General features: G+C 44.4%; 1 protein-coding gene across 1 annotated transcript in view; it reads left to right on the forward strand.

Annotated features, from left to right (window-relative positions):
- Positions 1 to 13170, forward strand: part of SPECC1 (sperm antigen with calponin homology and coiled-coil domains 1) — a 254519-nt gene that overhangs the window by 236671 nt on the left and 4678 nt on the right. The window contains 1 exon segment of the mRNA XM_032616185.1: positions 6624 to 6683. Within this exon segment, the coding sequence (XP_032472076.1) occupies positions 6624 to 6683 (60 nt within the window).

A 13170-nucleotide genomic window follows, 5' to 3' on the forward strand; every position in this document is an offset into this window, starting at 1 on the left:
ACACAAAGTGTTGGTGTTATAGGTGGAGTCTAAACGCCGTCTGCCAGCAGAATTCCCTCTTCTTGGTGGGAGATCAGTCTTTTTTCCATTCAGGCCTTCAACTGATTGGGTGAGGCCCACCCACGTTATGGCGGGTCATTTGCTTTACTCAAAGTCCACCAATTTAAATGTTAATCTCGTCTTAAAAATACCGTCACAGAAATACCTAGAATAATTTTTAGTCAAATATCTAGGTACCAAGGCCTAGCAAAGTCAACACATAAGATTAACCATCACAGAAGTATTAAAGTTTCAGGGCATAAATTAAAACTTATGCTTTGTAATCTGTAAAGCAGGCTGGACAGGATTATTAAACAGTTTTGGGGGGAAATGGTCCATTTTGAATCATGTTACATCTGAGATGTCTGTGAAGTATGCAGGTAGCAATGTCAGAGGCAACTGGATAGCAAACCCAGGGTTCAGGGGGGGCAGGTCAGAGCTGGAAATAGAGATTTGGGGCCCCAGGAAATGGACCAGCTGTGTCTAATTGAGCTTAAATGATGGAAATGTGATACATCCATGCTGTCCCGTGCGGTAGCCACTCGCCACATGGGCTGCTGATGGGAAGTGTCTCGTGTGACTGGAAAACTGAATTTTTAATTTTAATTACTTTTAATTAAATAGCCACATGTCATGAGTGACATGAACCTGAACAAGGCAGGTATAGGTGGTATTAAAGCCGTGAGCGTGGAGGTCACCTGGGCCCCAGGCACTAAGGAAAGGCCCTCCCGTGTGGCTCCTCAGCTCTCAGCATCTCACTTCTGACACCTCTGTGAACAGCTGTGGGGGGCCCACACCAGGTGATTCTGTACCACCTGCTGTGTGTCATGCAGTTTAACTCAGTTCTGACGCTGTCCACTTGCAGATGGCGTCAGGTCCCACAGGTTACGGGCTCAGTCCTCCACAACTGCCCACCCCCTTCAGACACGTGTCACAAGTCCAGGTTGTCACCTGTGTTTCCAACCGACGAGCTGTAGATCAGACGTTCCCAGGACCCCCTCCTCGGGTTCAGTTAATTTGCTAGAGCAGCTCAGAGAACTCAGGAAAACAGCTGACTTACGAGGTTACAGGTTTGTTACAAAGGATATTAAAGGATACGGATGAGCAGCCAGATGAGGAGATGCATAGAGCGAGGTCCGGGAGGGTCCCGAGCACAGGACCTTCTGTCCCCTGGAGTTTGGGGCGTGCCACCCTCCCACACATCGATGCGTTCACCCACCCAGAAGCTTTCTGAACCCCGTCCTTTGGGTTTTTCTGGTGGCTTCATTATTAGAGGCATGATTGATTAAATCATTGTCCTTTGGTGATTGATTCAACCTCCAGCCCCTCTCCCACCCCTGCAGGTCAGGGCGTGGGACAGAAAGTTCCAACCCTCTAATCCCGTGGTTGGTTCCCCTGGCAACCATCCCCATCCTTCAGTCATCCAGGGGTTTAAAAAAAATTGCCTCATTAACATAAACGCTGGTGTTGTTGGAAGGGGTTTGTTATGAGTAACAAAAGACACCTGTTTCGGGCTTCCCTCGTGGTGCAGTCGTTAAGAATCCACCTGCCGATGCAGGGGACATGGGTTCGAGCCCTGGTCCGGGAAGATCCCACATGCCACAGAGCAACTAAGCCCGTGCTCCACAACTACTGAGCCTGCGCTCTAGAGCTCAGGAGCCACAACTGCTGAGCCCGCGAGCCACCGCTACTGAAGCCCGCGTGCCTAGAGCCCGTGCTTTGCAACAAGAGAAGCCACCGCAATGAGAAGCCCGCGCACCGCAACGAAGAGTAGCCCCCGCGCGCCGCTACTAGAGAAAGGCCGCGTGCAGCAACGAAGACCCAATGCAGCCAAAAAACAAAAGACACCTGTTTCACCTTTATTGCTCTGAAGCTGTTTCTGGAACCGAGGACAGAAACCAAATATTGTAACAAAATATGCCCCCGTGGCTCCTACATAGAAAATTACAAAGGTTTTAGGAGCTCTGTGCCAGGAACCAGGACAGAGCAAAGGTGCATTTCTTATTATAAATCACAGCTTCACAGAGGCACAGGGAGAAGACCAAGGAACAAGCTTTGAGGACTCCACACCTGTCAGGACAGAGGAGGGTGTCACCGCGGAAGGACCAGAAGGTACCGCCACGGAGGAGACCAGCGGGGGCACGTGGAGTGCTGGGGTCCACGCAGCCCGGGCACTGCTGACAAAAAAATTAATCAGCTGATCTAACAAAGAGATAGAAAATTTTCTTGGAGCCAAGTTGAGGATTCTAACCCGGGAACAGCTTCTGAGAAAGTTCCATGAACTGTTCCACCCTTTAGAGGTCAAAGCACAGTTACATAGGATTTTGAGACAGAGGGCTGTGCATTAAATGGTTAACATGATCCAGGTCTGCTGTGGGTCATGGGTCATCACGGCCCCTGGCAAGACTAAGAAGGAAGGTTGTCTCCTAGGGAGTGTCTCGCTGGTGCCGGGAGAATGGTGCTCCTTGCGGTTGAGCAGGCATTCCTGCCGATGGGGAGGTCTGGTCGATGCCAAATGCAGATACATCCTCAGAGTGTGACGTTTTTGCTTGCAGTCGTGGGCGCTTTGCCCTCCAGTCAGTACGGACGTGTTGGAAAATAATGGGCCTAAAAGTGTTTGTTTTCACACTTGGGATCGTGATTGCTTCCCGATGACGGAAACCACAGCGTCTCCCTGGACGCCGATGATTCCCGCGATGCGCGGCTGGCTGCCTGGATCTGGAAACCTGCAGAACAGCCAGGCATCACGGCTCAGTCACTCTCTTGTCCTTGTGGTCCAGGGGCCCGTGGTTCCTACACGTGGGGTTGCCTTTCTTCTCCCCAATCCAGAACACTGTCACTGGGGAGCACGCCGTCGGACCGTGGAAGGCTTCGGGTCTGTGAGGAGATGAAGGACTCAGCTCCAGGTGGCCAGAGTTTTCATTTTAAGATCATGTGGTGGGACTTCCCTGGCGGTCCAGCAGTTAAGATTACTCACTTCCACTTCAGTGGATGTGGATTCAATCCCTGGTCAGGGAACTAAGATCCCACGTGTCACACTGTGGCCAAAAAAAAAAAAAAAGATCATATGGCTTCACATCCTCCCCAAAGGACCAGCCAGCCTCCTGCTTCCTAAATGCCCCCATGTAGAGGCGCTCTGGGTGGAGGGACAGTTTAGCCACTGCCCTTGAGGAGCTTTGCCTTCAGGATGGGGAGAGAAACTCGTATCTATCAGAGTTACTGATGACGGTTCTCAGAAACAGTGTGTCAACACAGGCAAGTCAGATCATTACAGTTTGAAACTGAGCATGTGTGTGAGACTCAGCCTGGGAGTATCTTGCTGGTGGAGAGAGAGGGATTCAGGCAGGGAAGCCTTCCTGGAAGGGGCCTATTCGAAGTTGGGCTTCAAAGGGGACGAGCTAATTTGAATGAAACGTGTGCCCTTGACCTCATCAGGGCGCGTGGAGTCCAGCCCTCACCTGGAGCCCGAATCTGGGGAGCTGTCAGTGCTGGGTGCTTCTCGGGTTTTTTGCTGAGCAGCATACATCAAAAAGGGCACCAAGAGAGGCCGGTAATATCTGTAAAAACCCATTAAAATCAGAATCTAAAAATTGTATGGTCTAGCTCTCGACAGTCCAGAACGTTCAGAAGTCGTGAGCTGTTCCTCCTTCCTCAGTGGAAGTGTGACATTGGTACTACGTAGGGAATTTCTGATACCATTAACAAGGATGTCTCCTGAGACGTTAAAGAGATTTACAAGCACGGGATGTGAGTTAAAGTCAGTGGAAAGTTTGGTGTTTTTTCAGGAAAAAGCGTATTCCTCTGTCCTCCTGTTGAAACTCCCACTGAGGTCCTCAGATTCAGGTGATAGGATGGACCGTCTTTATGTTGGTGTCTGAAATGAAGTACTGATGTGAGGGGGAAATTCTGGGCTGGGGCTCCTCAGTCCCGTCAGTTTCAGGCGAGATCCCCACTGCAGGGCCAGCTGTCAGCAGAGTCCCCATGGCTGGGGGCTTCCACTGTCCAGGGGCTGGAAGGTCCTGGCTGGGCACACTCTCTGCCTCTGTCTCCCCTCTGGCCTCCCCACAGTGGCCGTGACGGTGTTCTAATGAGAGAATTGGGATCAAGATGCTTCATCACTAATGTCCTGCTGCCACCAAAACCAATAAAAGTCATTTTCATGCACCGGAAACCACCTCTCCCTATAATGGTCCATGTCATACCATATGCAATTTCAGAGTGTTTTCCGACAATTTTTCGACTATTTCTTCTTTGTTCAATTTCTGCTTAGAAAACACTAGCAGTTTCATTAGAATCAGGATAAAGGGTCTTGGGGGGCGGGGGGGGGAATTCTGTATAAAACCTGAGGTTTAGAAATGCCTTTTCCTTAGACCTTACTGGTAATCAAAGAATACAAGTTAAAACAAAATATTATTTTTAGCCTGTCACATTTGGCAGAGACTTTTGAAAATCGTAACATTCTGTGCAAGTAAAGGTGGGAGAAAATGGGCCCTTAAACACTGTTGCTGGAACTGAAAACTGTGTTAACATTTACAAAGCTGTTTGGCATTGCATACCAAAAACCGTAAAAAAATGTTTGTATCTTAATGTCTGGAGTAATGGTAGCCTAAAAACCATTGGCTTACTGACTCCTTTCCTCCCCCAGAATGAACCCAAAGGACTTTAAGATAAGGACAAAGGCCTCATTAGCACCAGAGTAGGAGCTTCCTGCTGCTGGCTGGGGCTAAAGTAAAGGAAGCCAGGAGCCACTGGACAGCTCCCCTCTCAGCAGGACGGAGAGCAGTGTTAAAGTTTCCGCTCAGTCCATCCCCATTAATTACCTTTAATATGGAGGAAGGGGGCCGGCGGCTTGGGCAAGACGACCACAGGTCAACGGCTTTCCAAGGCCCCGACCACAGACCAGAAGAAAAGTTTTTTGCCGTGTTCTAGTGTTTCCCGTGACCTGGTACCGAGTACAGAGAGTTTGCCTCAGTATCCAGCGGACCCCTTAATCTTCAGGCACCAGATGTGCCGGAAAGGACGGAAAGGGGAAGTGGGGAAATGTATAAAATTCTGTAGAAAATCTAAATGCATAAAATTATAAAATTCTGCTGAGCAACAGAAAATGTGAATACATAGGGAAACATTTGTCTCTCAATTATACTTACTTTACCAATTTAATTAAAGTTTCATATAATCTGAATGACTTCAAATGAATTATGGGAGGAGGCGTGACCAAATGATTCTTAAGTTCATCCAGATGAAGAAGCATCAGAGAACAGCCAGAAAGCGTCTCAAAACAGGAGCAACAAATGAGGGCTAAGTGATGTGGAGCCTCTAAAGTTCTAGGGGAAATGATTTTCAACCTAGAGTTCTGTATCCAGCCAGATTATTAACCAAGTGAGATGGCAGAAAAGAGAAAATTTCGTATATGAATGCATCCAGAAAATGTATCTCTCCCACAGCCTTTCTTTAAGAGGGAAACTAAGAATGTGCTCTAGTAGAATGTGGTTCTCAGGGGAATTCCCTGGCGGTCCAGTGGTTAGGACTCTGAGCTTTCACTGCGGAGGGTGTGGGTTCCATCCCTGCTCGGAGAACTAATATCCCGCAAGCTGCAGGGCGCAGCCATAGATAGATAGATAGATAGATTTAAAAAATTTTAAAAAAGAACAGAAGTATTATCCAAAAACTGACATGAGGTTTGTGGACAAAAAGTGTCGCCTGCCATATCAGTAAACAAAGGACGTTGCGGCCATCAAGCCCTCAGCCACTGCCCCCGCCCCGACCACGTAACCTGCGAGGATCCAGGATGGAGGAAAAAAGCAGGATACGGGCCCTAGATAGTTAAGGTGCATTTCAGAGAAACGATTTCAGTGAGCCCAGACTCTTGCATCTTCCCATGCATAGAAAAGTGCTAAGCTCATTAGCTTGAGAAGTTTGTTTTGTTCTTTAATTAGCAGAAATCTTTTGATATTCAACTACCTGGTTTGTTTTTGCAAAACTCCTATGTATTCTGGCTTCTCCCTGACCTATTCGGAACAATCCCTTCAGAGCTATCTGAGAGCCTGTCTCCCAGGCTTAAGTCCTCAGTATGTCCACCAAGTAAAACATAATTCTCCACTTTTAGGTTGTGCTTTTTTTTTTTTTTTGGTCAGTCGACAGGTTCTGGAGGACTCCAGGGCTGAAGGGTTTCATAGAATAATGATACGATTAAGAGCTTGGGGGTCTAATAAAGGGGGGCAATGAGAGAACAGAACATATTAGAACAGAAAGTCAGTTTGGTACAAAGAGAATATCATGGATTGTAAGCCATAGTCAGAAAGATAAGAAACCAGAAGATGAGAGGAGGCACCGTTCTTTTCCCAGCAAGAAAAATCCCAACAAGTAGAACTGAAAACAAACGGACTTGAGGACAGTCAAGGTAATCTGTTAATCTTTCCCCCCCCCCCCGTAAACTAATATCATTGGTTGCATATTTGACTTCAAAACTTAAGTGTTTTATAAACAGTAGGTAATCTTTATAGGAATGTCAGTTGGTGTTTTTTCCTAGCAAAAACTATATATTTTTAGTTGATAATTTCATTGTCTTTGTCTTTTTAACCTAGAAAAGAAATCTCTTGTTGGCATTTGAAGCAGCTGAAAGTGTAGGCATCAAACCCAGCCTGGTAAGTATCCTCCTTCGTGTCCTTGTGATACTTTGTTCTAATCATATGAGGAAGAACTTTATACTATCTACTAAATGATTTTTACACAACAGTGAAATCCATCTGCTGAAGATATGTTACTCAGGATTCCTAATGAAAATTATCCAGTGGGTCTGACCACATGTGATTTAGAGTGTTTTCAGTGAAGATTTCACTGTGGATAAATTTCAGTTCTAGACTGAAATATCATTAAAACCCTCTTGTTCAAGGCACCTAGAAATCTGAATAAAATGTAATTTTAAAAATATTAGGGATTCCCTGGTGGCACAGTGGTTGAGAGTCCGCCTGCCGATGCAGGGGACACGGGTTCGTGCCCCGGTACGGGAGGATCCCACGTGCCGCGGAGTGGCTGGGTCCGTGAGCCATGGCCGCTGAGCCTGCGTGTCCGGAGCCTGTGCTCCGCAACGGGAGAGACCACAACAGTGAGAGGCCCGTGTACTGCAAAAAAAAAAAAAAAAATCAGTACATAGCTGATCTCTGAAGAAAGACGGGGAAATAACCAGATGCTGGAAATTAAAAGAGGCGTGAAGACCAGAGCCCTGAGGCATGTGCTGGGACTCTGGCCACCCCCAGGGTTGGGGCTGGGGTGGTGGAGGGAGCTCGTAATGAGCGGGCATCTGATGGGTATAGGCTGTGGTTCTTGCCCATGCAGGGGCAAGAGACAAGGCCCTGAGCTCCTGTAAACAGTGCGTTAGTCCTGAGACCCCTGCACAAAACCAAGGCTCACAAATGCTACTCTTAGTGACGGGGAAATAAAAGTCTCCACCTTCCAGTCCAGGGAGGTGATAAGGAAGCTTGGTCTCCTCCTGGGATTTTTTGGTGGCCAAAAAAGGAAAATCTCCTGTAAGGAAAGAAAACTGGGCCAGATGAGGTTTGGAGTCCAAATTTATAATATCTACTGCAAGCATTCCCCGGTTTATACTGTCTCTGCTGTAGGAGGCTCCTGGGCCCGTAGCACAGAGGCTGCTGAAAATACACTCACAATCCAGAATTACAAAACGCTCAAGAAAATGATCTACTTGACAACAAGGACCTACTGTATAGCACAGGGAACTCTACTCAAGATTCTGTGATAACCTACGTGAGAAAAGAATCTGAAAAATAATGAATATATGTATATGTGTAACTGAATCACTTTGCTGTACACCTGAAAGTAACACAACACTGTAAATCAGCTATGCTCCAATAAAATTTTTAAAAAGAAAAGAAATCGATCTACTTGAGCTAGTCAGCAGGCACCACCAACAAGAGGATCATCTACCAGAACTTGAGATAATAAAACAGGAAGAAAGAGACCTCAAAAGACTGTGTTTAAACATATTAAAATCATAAGGAAAAAACACAGTACTATTAAAAAAAAAGACTTGGAGAAGAGTCAAGTAAAACTTGTAGAAATTAAAATTTGGAATTAAAAATACCAGTTACCAGTTGGGCTGAAAACTGATTGGATACAGCAGAAGAGAGAACTACTGAATTGGAAACTAGATCTAAGGAAATTACCCAGAACATAAAACAGGGACATTTAAAAATGGAAAATGTAGTAGAGGGGTTTTATTAGTTAATAGGTTTTTCAACTTCAAGAAATGGAAAACCCAACTAACAGTTGCTTCAACCATAAAGATATATGTGTGTGTGTGTATGTATATATATATATATATATATATGTGTGTGTGTGTATATATATATATATATATATATATATATATATATATATATGTATGTATATATTTTTTTTTTTCCTTTTTTTTAGTTTCAGGAATGGTTCACTGCTCAATGTTATAATCAAGGACCCCAGAGTGTCTCTTCTCTTCACTCCACCATCTTTTAATCTGTTGGTTCTTTGCCCTCATACTTGTTTCTCTGTGGTTGAGCATGACTACCAAGCTCCGGACATCACTCCTGTCTGCAGGGCAGGAAGGAGGGAGAAGGGAGAGGAGCAAGTACCTAACATCTTCCCCCCTTTGCTAAGGAAACCAGAAGCTTTCCCAGTGTCCCTCCAGCTCATCGGTAGTACTCTGTTATGTGGCCACACCAGCTGCAAGGGAGTTTGAGAAAGTAAGCATATAACATTTCTCATTCTCTAAATTTAGTGGGAAGCCTTTCAAGGGAGAGAGAGGTTGGGGACATCTGATAGTGTCTGTCACAGAGCTTAAGAGGCATGGAAGATAAAGTCAGACCGTGTCTAAGTCCCACGTCCAGTGGGAATGCCAGAAGAAGAGGAAAGAAAAAGTGAAGAGAGGTAATATTTGAAGAAGTGGTGCCTGAAATTTTTCCGGAATGATGAAAGACCACAGATTCTTAATGAATCTCAAACAGGATGAATAATACAAAATATCCATCCAGACACATGATAACATAACTGCAAAGAAAGCAAAGACGTATAACCTACAAATTATTTCTACTAACCAATAATAATAATAAAAAGAAACCTAGTAAAAAAATCATCAAAGTCTGGAACAGACAACTCACAAATGGCCAGTAAACATTTAAAAACATGTTCAATCTTACTAGCGATTAGGAAAATCTCAGTTGAAGTAACAGTGAGACATACTTGTGTAACCTCAGAGGATGAAATGACAAAGGGAAAGGACGGCTATCATAGGAATTTTAGTACTGTGACAGTGTACGCCAAAGTGTTTGAAACAGAATGGGCAGTTTTCTAAAAAAATATGTAAATACATTCCTTCACGTAGTAAATGTAGGGCTTCCCTGGTGGCGCAGTGGTTGAGAGTCCGCCTGCCGATGCAGGGCACACGGGTTCATGCCCTGGTCCAGGAAGATCCCACAGGCCGCGGAGCGGCTGGGCCCGTGATTCATGGCCGCTGAGCCTGCGCGTCCAGAGCCTGTGCTCCGCAACAGGAGAGGCCACAACAGTGAGAGGCCCGCATACCGCAAAAAAAAAAAAAAAAAAAAAAAAAAGTAAATGTAAATATTTCTCCAAAACTTAGAAAGAAGTAGAACTTTAACCTTTATTAAAGAAGTGAAATTCATTGTTTTAAATATAGTCACACACACACAAACAAAAAAATCCCAGTAAGCCCAAATTCCACTGAACCTTTAAGAAACAGGTGTCTCTATTGTGTAAATACAAGTCTAGAGAATCTAAAAGGAGTGAGGGGACTTAATGTCTGGCCAAGACAGCGTAGCAGAAACCTGATTTATCTTCTGAAACACTAAACAGCTAACAAGTGACCACAGATAACTTACATAAAGAATCAAAGACACCATGAGAACTTGTTAGAAGATGATATTATACACAGAATACAGTTTTCTTTGTGGTGTTACAGTTAATATTTGCCTTTTAAATTTAACATTGTTTCCTCTTTTTCATCTCACGTACTACTGTAGTGAAAGCTGGGGAGCAAATGAGATCATCTTGTTGAACTAACGGTCAGAGCCAGCAGTTTCATTTGTAGCGATGTCTCTGAGGAGCTCCTGACAAACATCGTGATGAATCTCAGAACCATTTAGGAATGTTTGTGAGCAGTTTAACCCGTTTATGCCATCAAGAAAATAGAAGCTTCCTACATTATTAAATTTGCTTTACAGTATCGTGAGATGGATTGAAAAATAACATATTCAATTACACATGACATTTTAAAAATACACCCAGTCAGAACTGACAGCAGTAATAATCCCAAGTCCTTGGTCAAATTCTGTTATTAGATTAGTCAGGAAAAAAATTCCCTTATATGTGTATATTCTAGCAAATATAGGTTTCTGGGTTTACCATTGTTAGCAAGGATGAGATTTTTTACAAGTGAAAACCCTACAGTGTTCCCCAAATTTTAGAATGCATTCCTTCCCAGCCACGGTGTAATATAGAAGTTTAACACCCCACATCACAGGTGGAACAACTCCTCACAGGAAGAATAGGAGAGAGAATATGTGTGATACGGTTGCCACTGCCGTAAAAGCAGCCAGCATGTGTGCCCTCTGAGGGTTGATGTGTTCGTACCTGCTGAGGTGGGCACGCCCGCACTCGGTCATACGGTCTGTGAGGGTGTGGCTTGCTGGGTGAGCCAGTGTGTCCACCAGAACGGTCACTCCTCACACAGCCTAAGGTCTTCAGGTCACCTGGGAAGGGAGGTCATTACAACTCAGGATTTTACAGGGATATCAGAATGATTCCTTAGGCATAACTGGACCTGATCTGTAGCATAAACTTTATAGAGGCTACTTAGACAATTAATTCACTTACTATGAGCATGTTTACTCTGTGCCAGGCATTTTCCACGTGTTGACTCATTGGCCCTACATCTGCGATGTAGATGCTCCTTGTGGGTGGGACGCTGAGACAGTGCGGTTCCATGAAAGGGCACATGGCCAGTGAGTAGCAAAGACAAGGGTCAAGGAGGCCAGCTGTCTCCAGAGCCCACGTCTCACCCCTCCGTGAACCTGCCTCTGGGCAGCCATGCCCACCTGGGCTCTGAAAGCACAATTTATTCATAGTCTGTGGAGCACGTGTGTGTGATGTTGTAATTTCTCTGATTATAGAGCTTATCTCCATCCCCACCAAGACCCCTGAGGACAAGAAGCCCTATCGTTTTTCTTTTTATCAATTATTTTTATTGTGGTAGAATACGCATAGCATGCCCCAAGTGTCTGCCCCTTGACCAGCACCACTCTGCCTTGATCAACAGAGCTTTAGAAATTGTGACATCAAGTCTCCCAACTTTATTCTTCTCTTCAGAATTGTTTTGGCTATTCCGGTACCTTTGCCTTTGTACATTTTAGAATCAGTTTGTCGCTATCTACCCCCAAAAACAGCTTGCTGGGATTTTGATTGGGGTTGCATTGTATCTGTAGATCAGATGGGAGGAATTGCCATTTTAACAATACTCCATCCCCAAGCTATGAACCTAGAACATCTCTCCATTTATTTAGAGCTTCTTGATTTCTTTCATCATTATGTTGTAATTTTCTGCATGTGGTGTTTTATAGTTTTCTGCATGTAGATTTTTTCTGGGTGCCATTTTAAATGGTTTTTTTTTTTTCTTTTTTTTAATATGCTGTTGTTCATTGCTGGCATGTAAGAAAGTTGTTGGTTTTGTGTCCTGAGACTTGGCTAAACTTGCATATTAGTTCCAAGAGGTTTTTCTGGTAGACTCTTTGGAGTTTTCTGCACAGACAGTCATGTCATCTGCGAATAAAGACAGTTTAGTTCTTTCTAATCTGTATGCCTTTTGTTTCTCTTTCTTGCCTTAGTGCACTGGCTAGAACTTCCAGTAGAGTGCTGACTAGGAGAGGTGAGAGAAGACATCCTCACCTTGTTCTTTTTTGCTGATCTTAGCGGGGAAGTGCTCAGTTTCTCACTATTAAGTATGATGTCAGCCCTTGGGTTTTGTATATGTTCTTTATTAGGTAAAAGAAATACCCTTCTATTTCTGGTATTTTGAGAACCTTTATTTTGAATAGTTATTGAATTTTGTATAATGCTTTTTCTGCATCTATTGATATGACCATATGGTTTTTCTTATTAGTCTGTTAGTATAAATAACATTGATTGATTTATGGATGTTGAAGCAGCCTTGCTTTCCGGAGATGAACCCCACTTGATCATGATTCAATTGATAATATTTATTAAGGATTATTGTGTCTATGTTCAAGTGAGAAGTTGGTAGGTTTTTTTGGTAATGTCTTTGTCTGGTTTTGGTATTAGTATTGGCGCTGGTTTCACAGAATGAGTGAGGAGGTGTTCCCTCCTCTTCTGTTTCCTGGAAGAGATTGTGTAGAATTGGTATTCTTTCTTCCTGAACTGTTTGGAAGAATTAACCAGATTTTTATTGTTGTGGCGTACCCTCTCCTCTCCTGAAGAGTGCTAAATGATTTCTTCAAACACGTTCAGATGTCACGTTAACCATGTACCAAAATATTTTAAAATTTAATTATTGTTAGGTTCAGGCCTATCGGATACTCTGAGTAAAACAGTGAATATTGATCAGACTTCCGAATCCTCTCTAAGCAGGAAGACGCGTCCTTGCCCCCCTTGGAGGGAGGTTTGCCGTCCCTCCAGCATCTCTGGAAAACACTTTGTTTTCCTTTTCAAATTGTTCTAGGTACATCTGTGTGGAATGTTCCACGCATTTCTTTTCCACCCCTTTCCCATGACCAATGCTGTGCTGATTTCTTCACATAACCAGGGAGCAAAATCAGTAAAATATATTCAGATGTTGAAACAGAAGCTAAATGGCTGGTTCCAGGCCTCAGCCAGTTCTGACCCCGCCCAGGAGCAGATGTGCTAAGTTCAGCCTGCTTTTCCACTGCATCTCTGCTTCTGGCTTTACGCCAGGACCTTCCCTAGTGTTCTCCTGTGACCACAAAAGAATCCAAGTTCAGGCCCAAAGTGAATTATTAAATACGTTCAGCACCATGAATTTCAGGAAGGCCTGGCCAAGCAACAGACGGAGTGCCGTCCTGCCTGCCGCCACTCCCGGCCTCTGCCTCT

Source organism: Phocoena sinus, chromosome 20 (assembly GCF_008692025.1).
Source record: "Phocoena sinus isolate mPhoSin1 chromosome 20, mPhoSin1.pri, whole genome shotgun sequence".
In the NCBI taxonomy this organism is placed as follows: Eukaryota; Metazoa; Chordata; class Mammalia; order Artiodactyla; family Phocoenidae; genus Phocoena; species Phocoena sinus.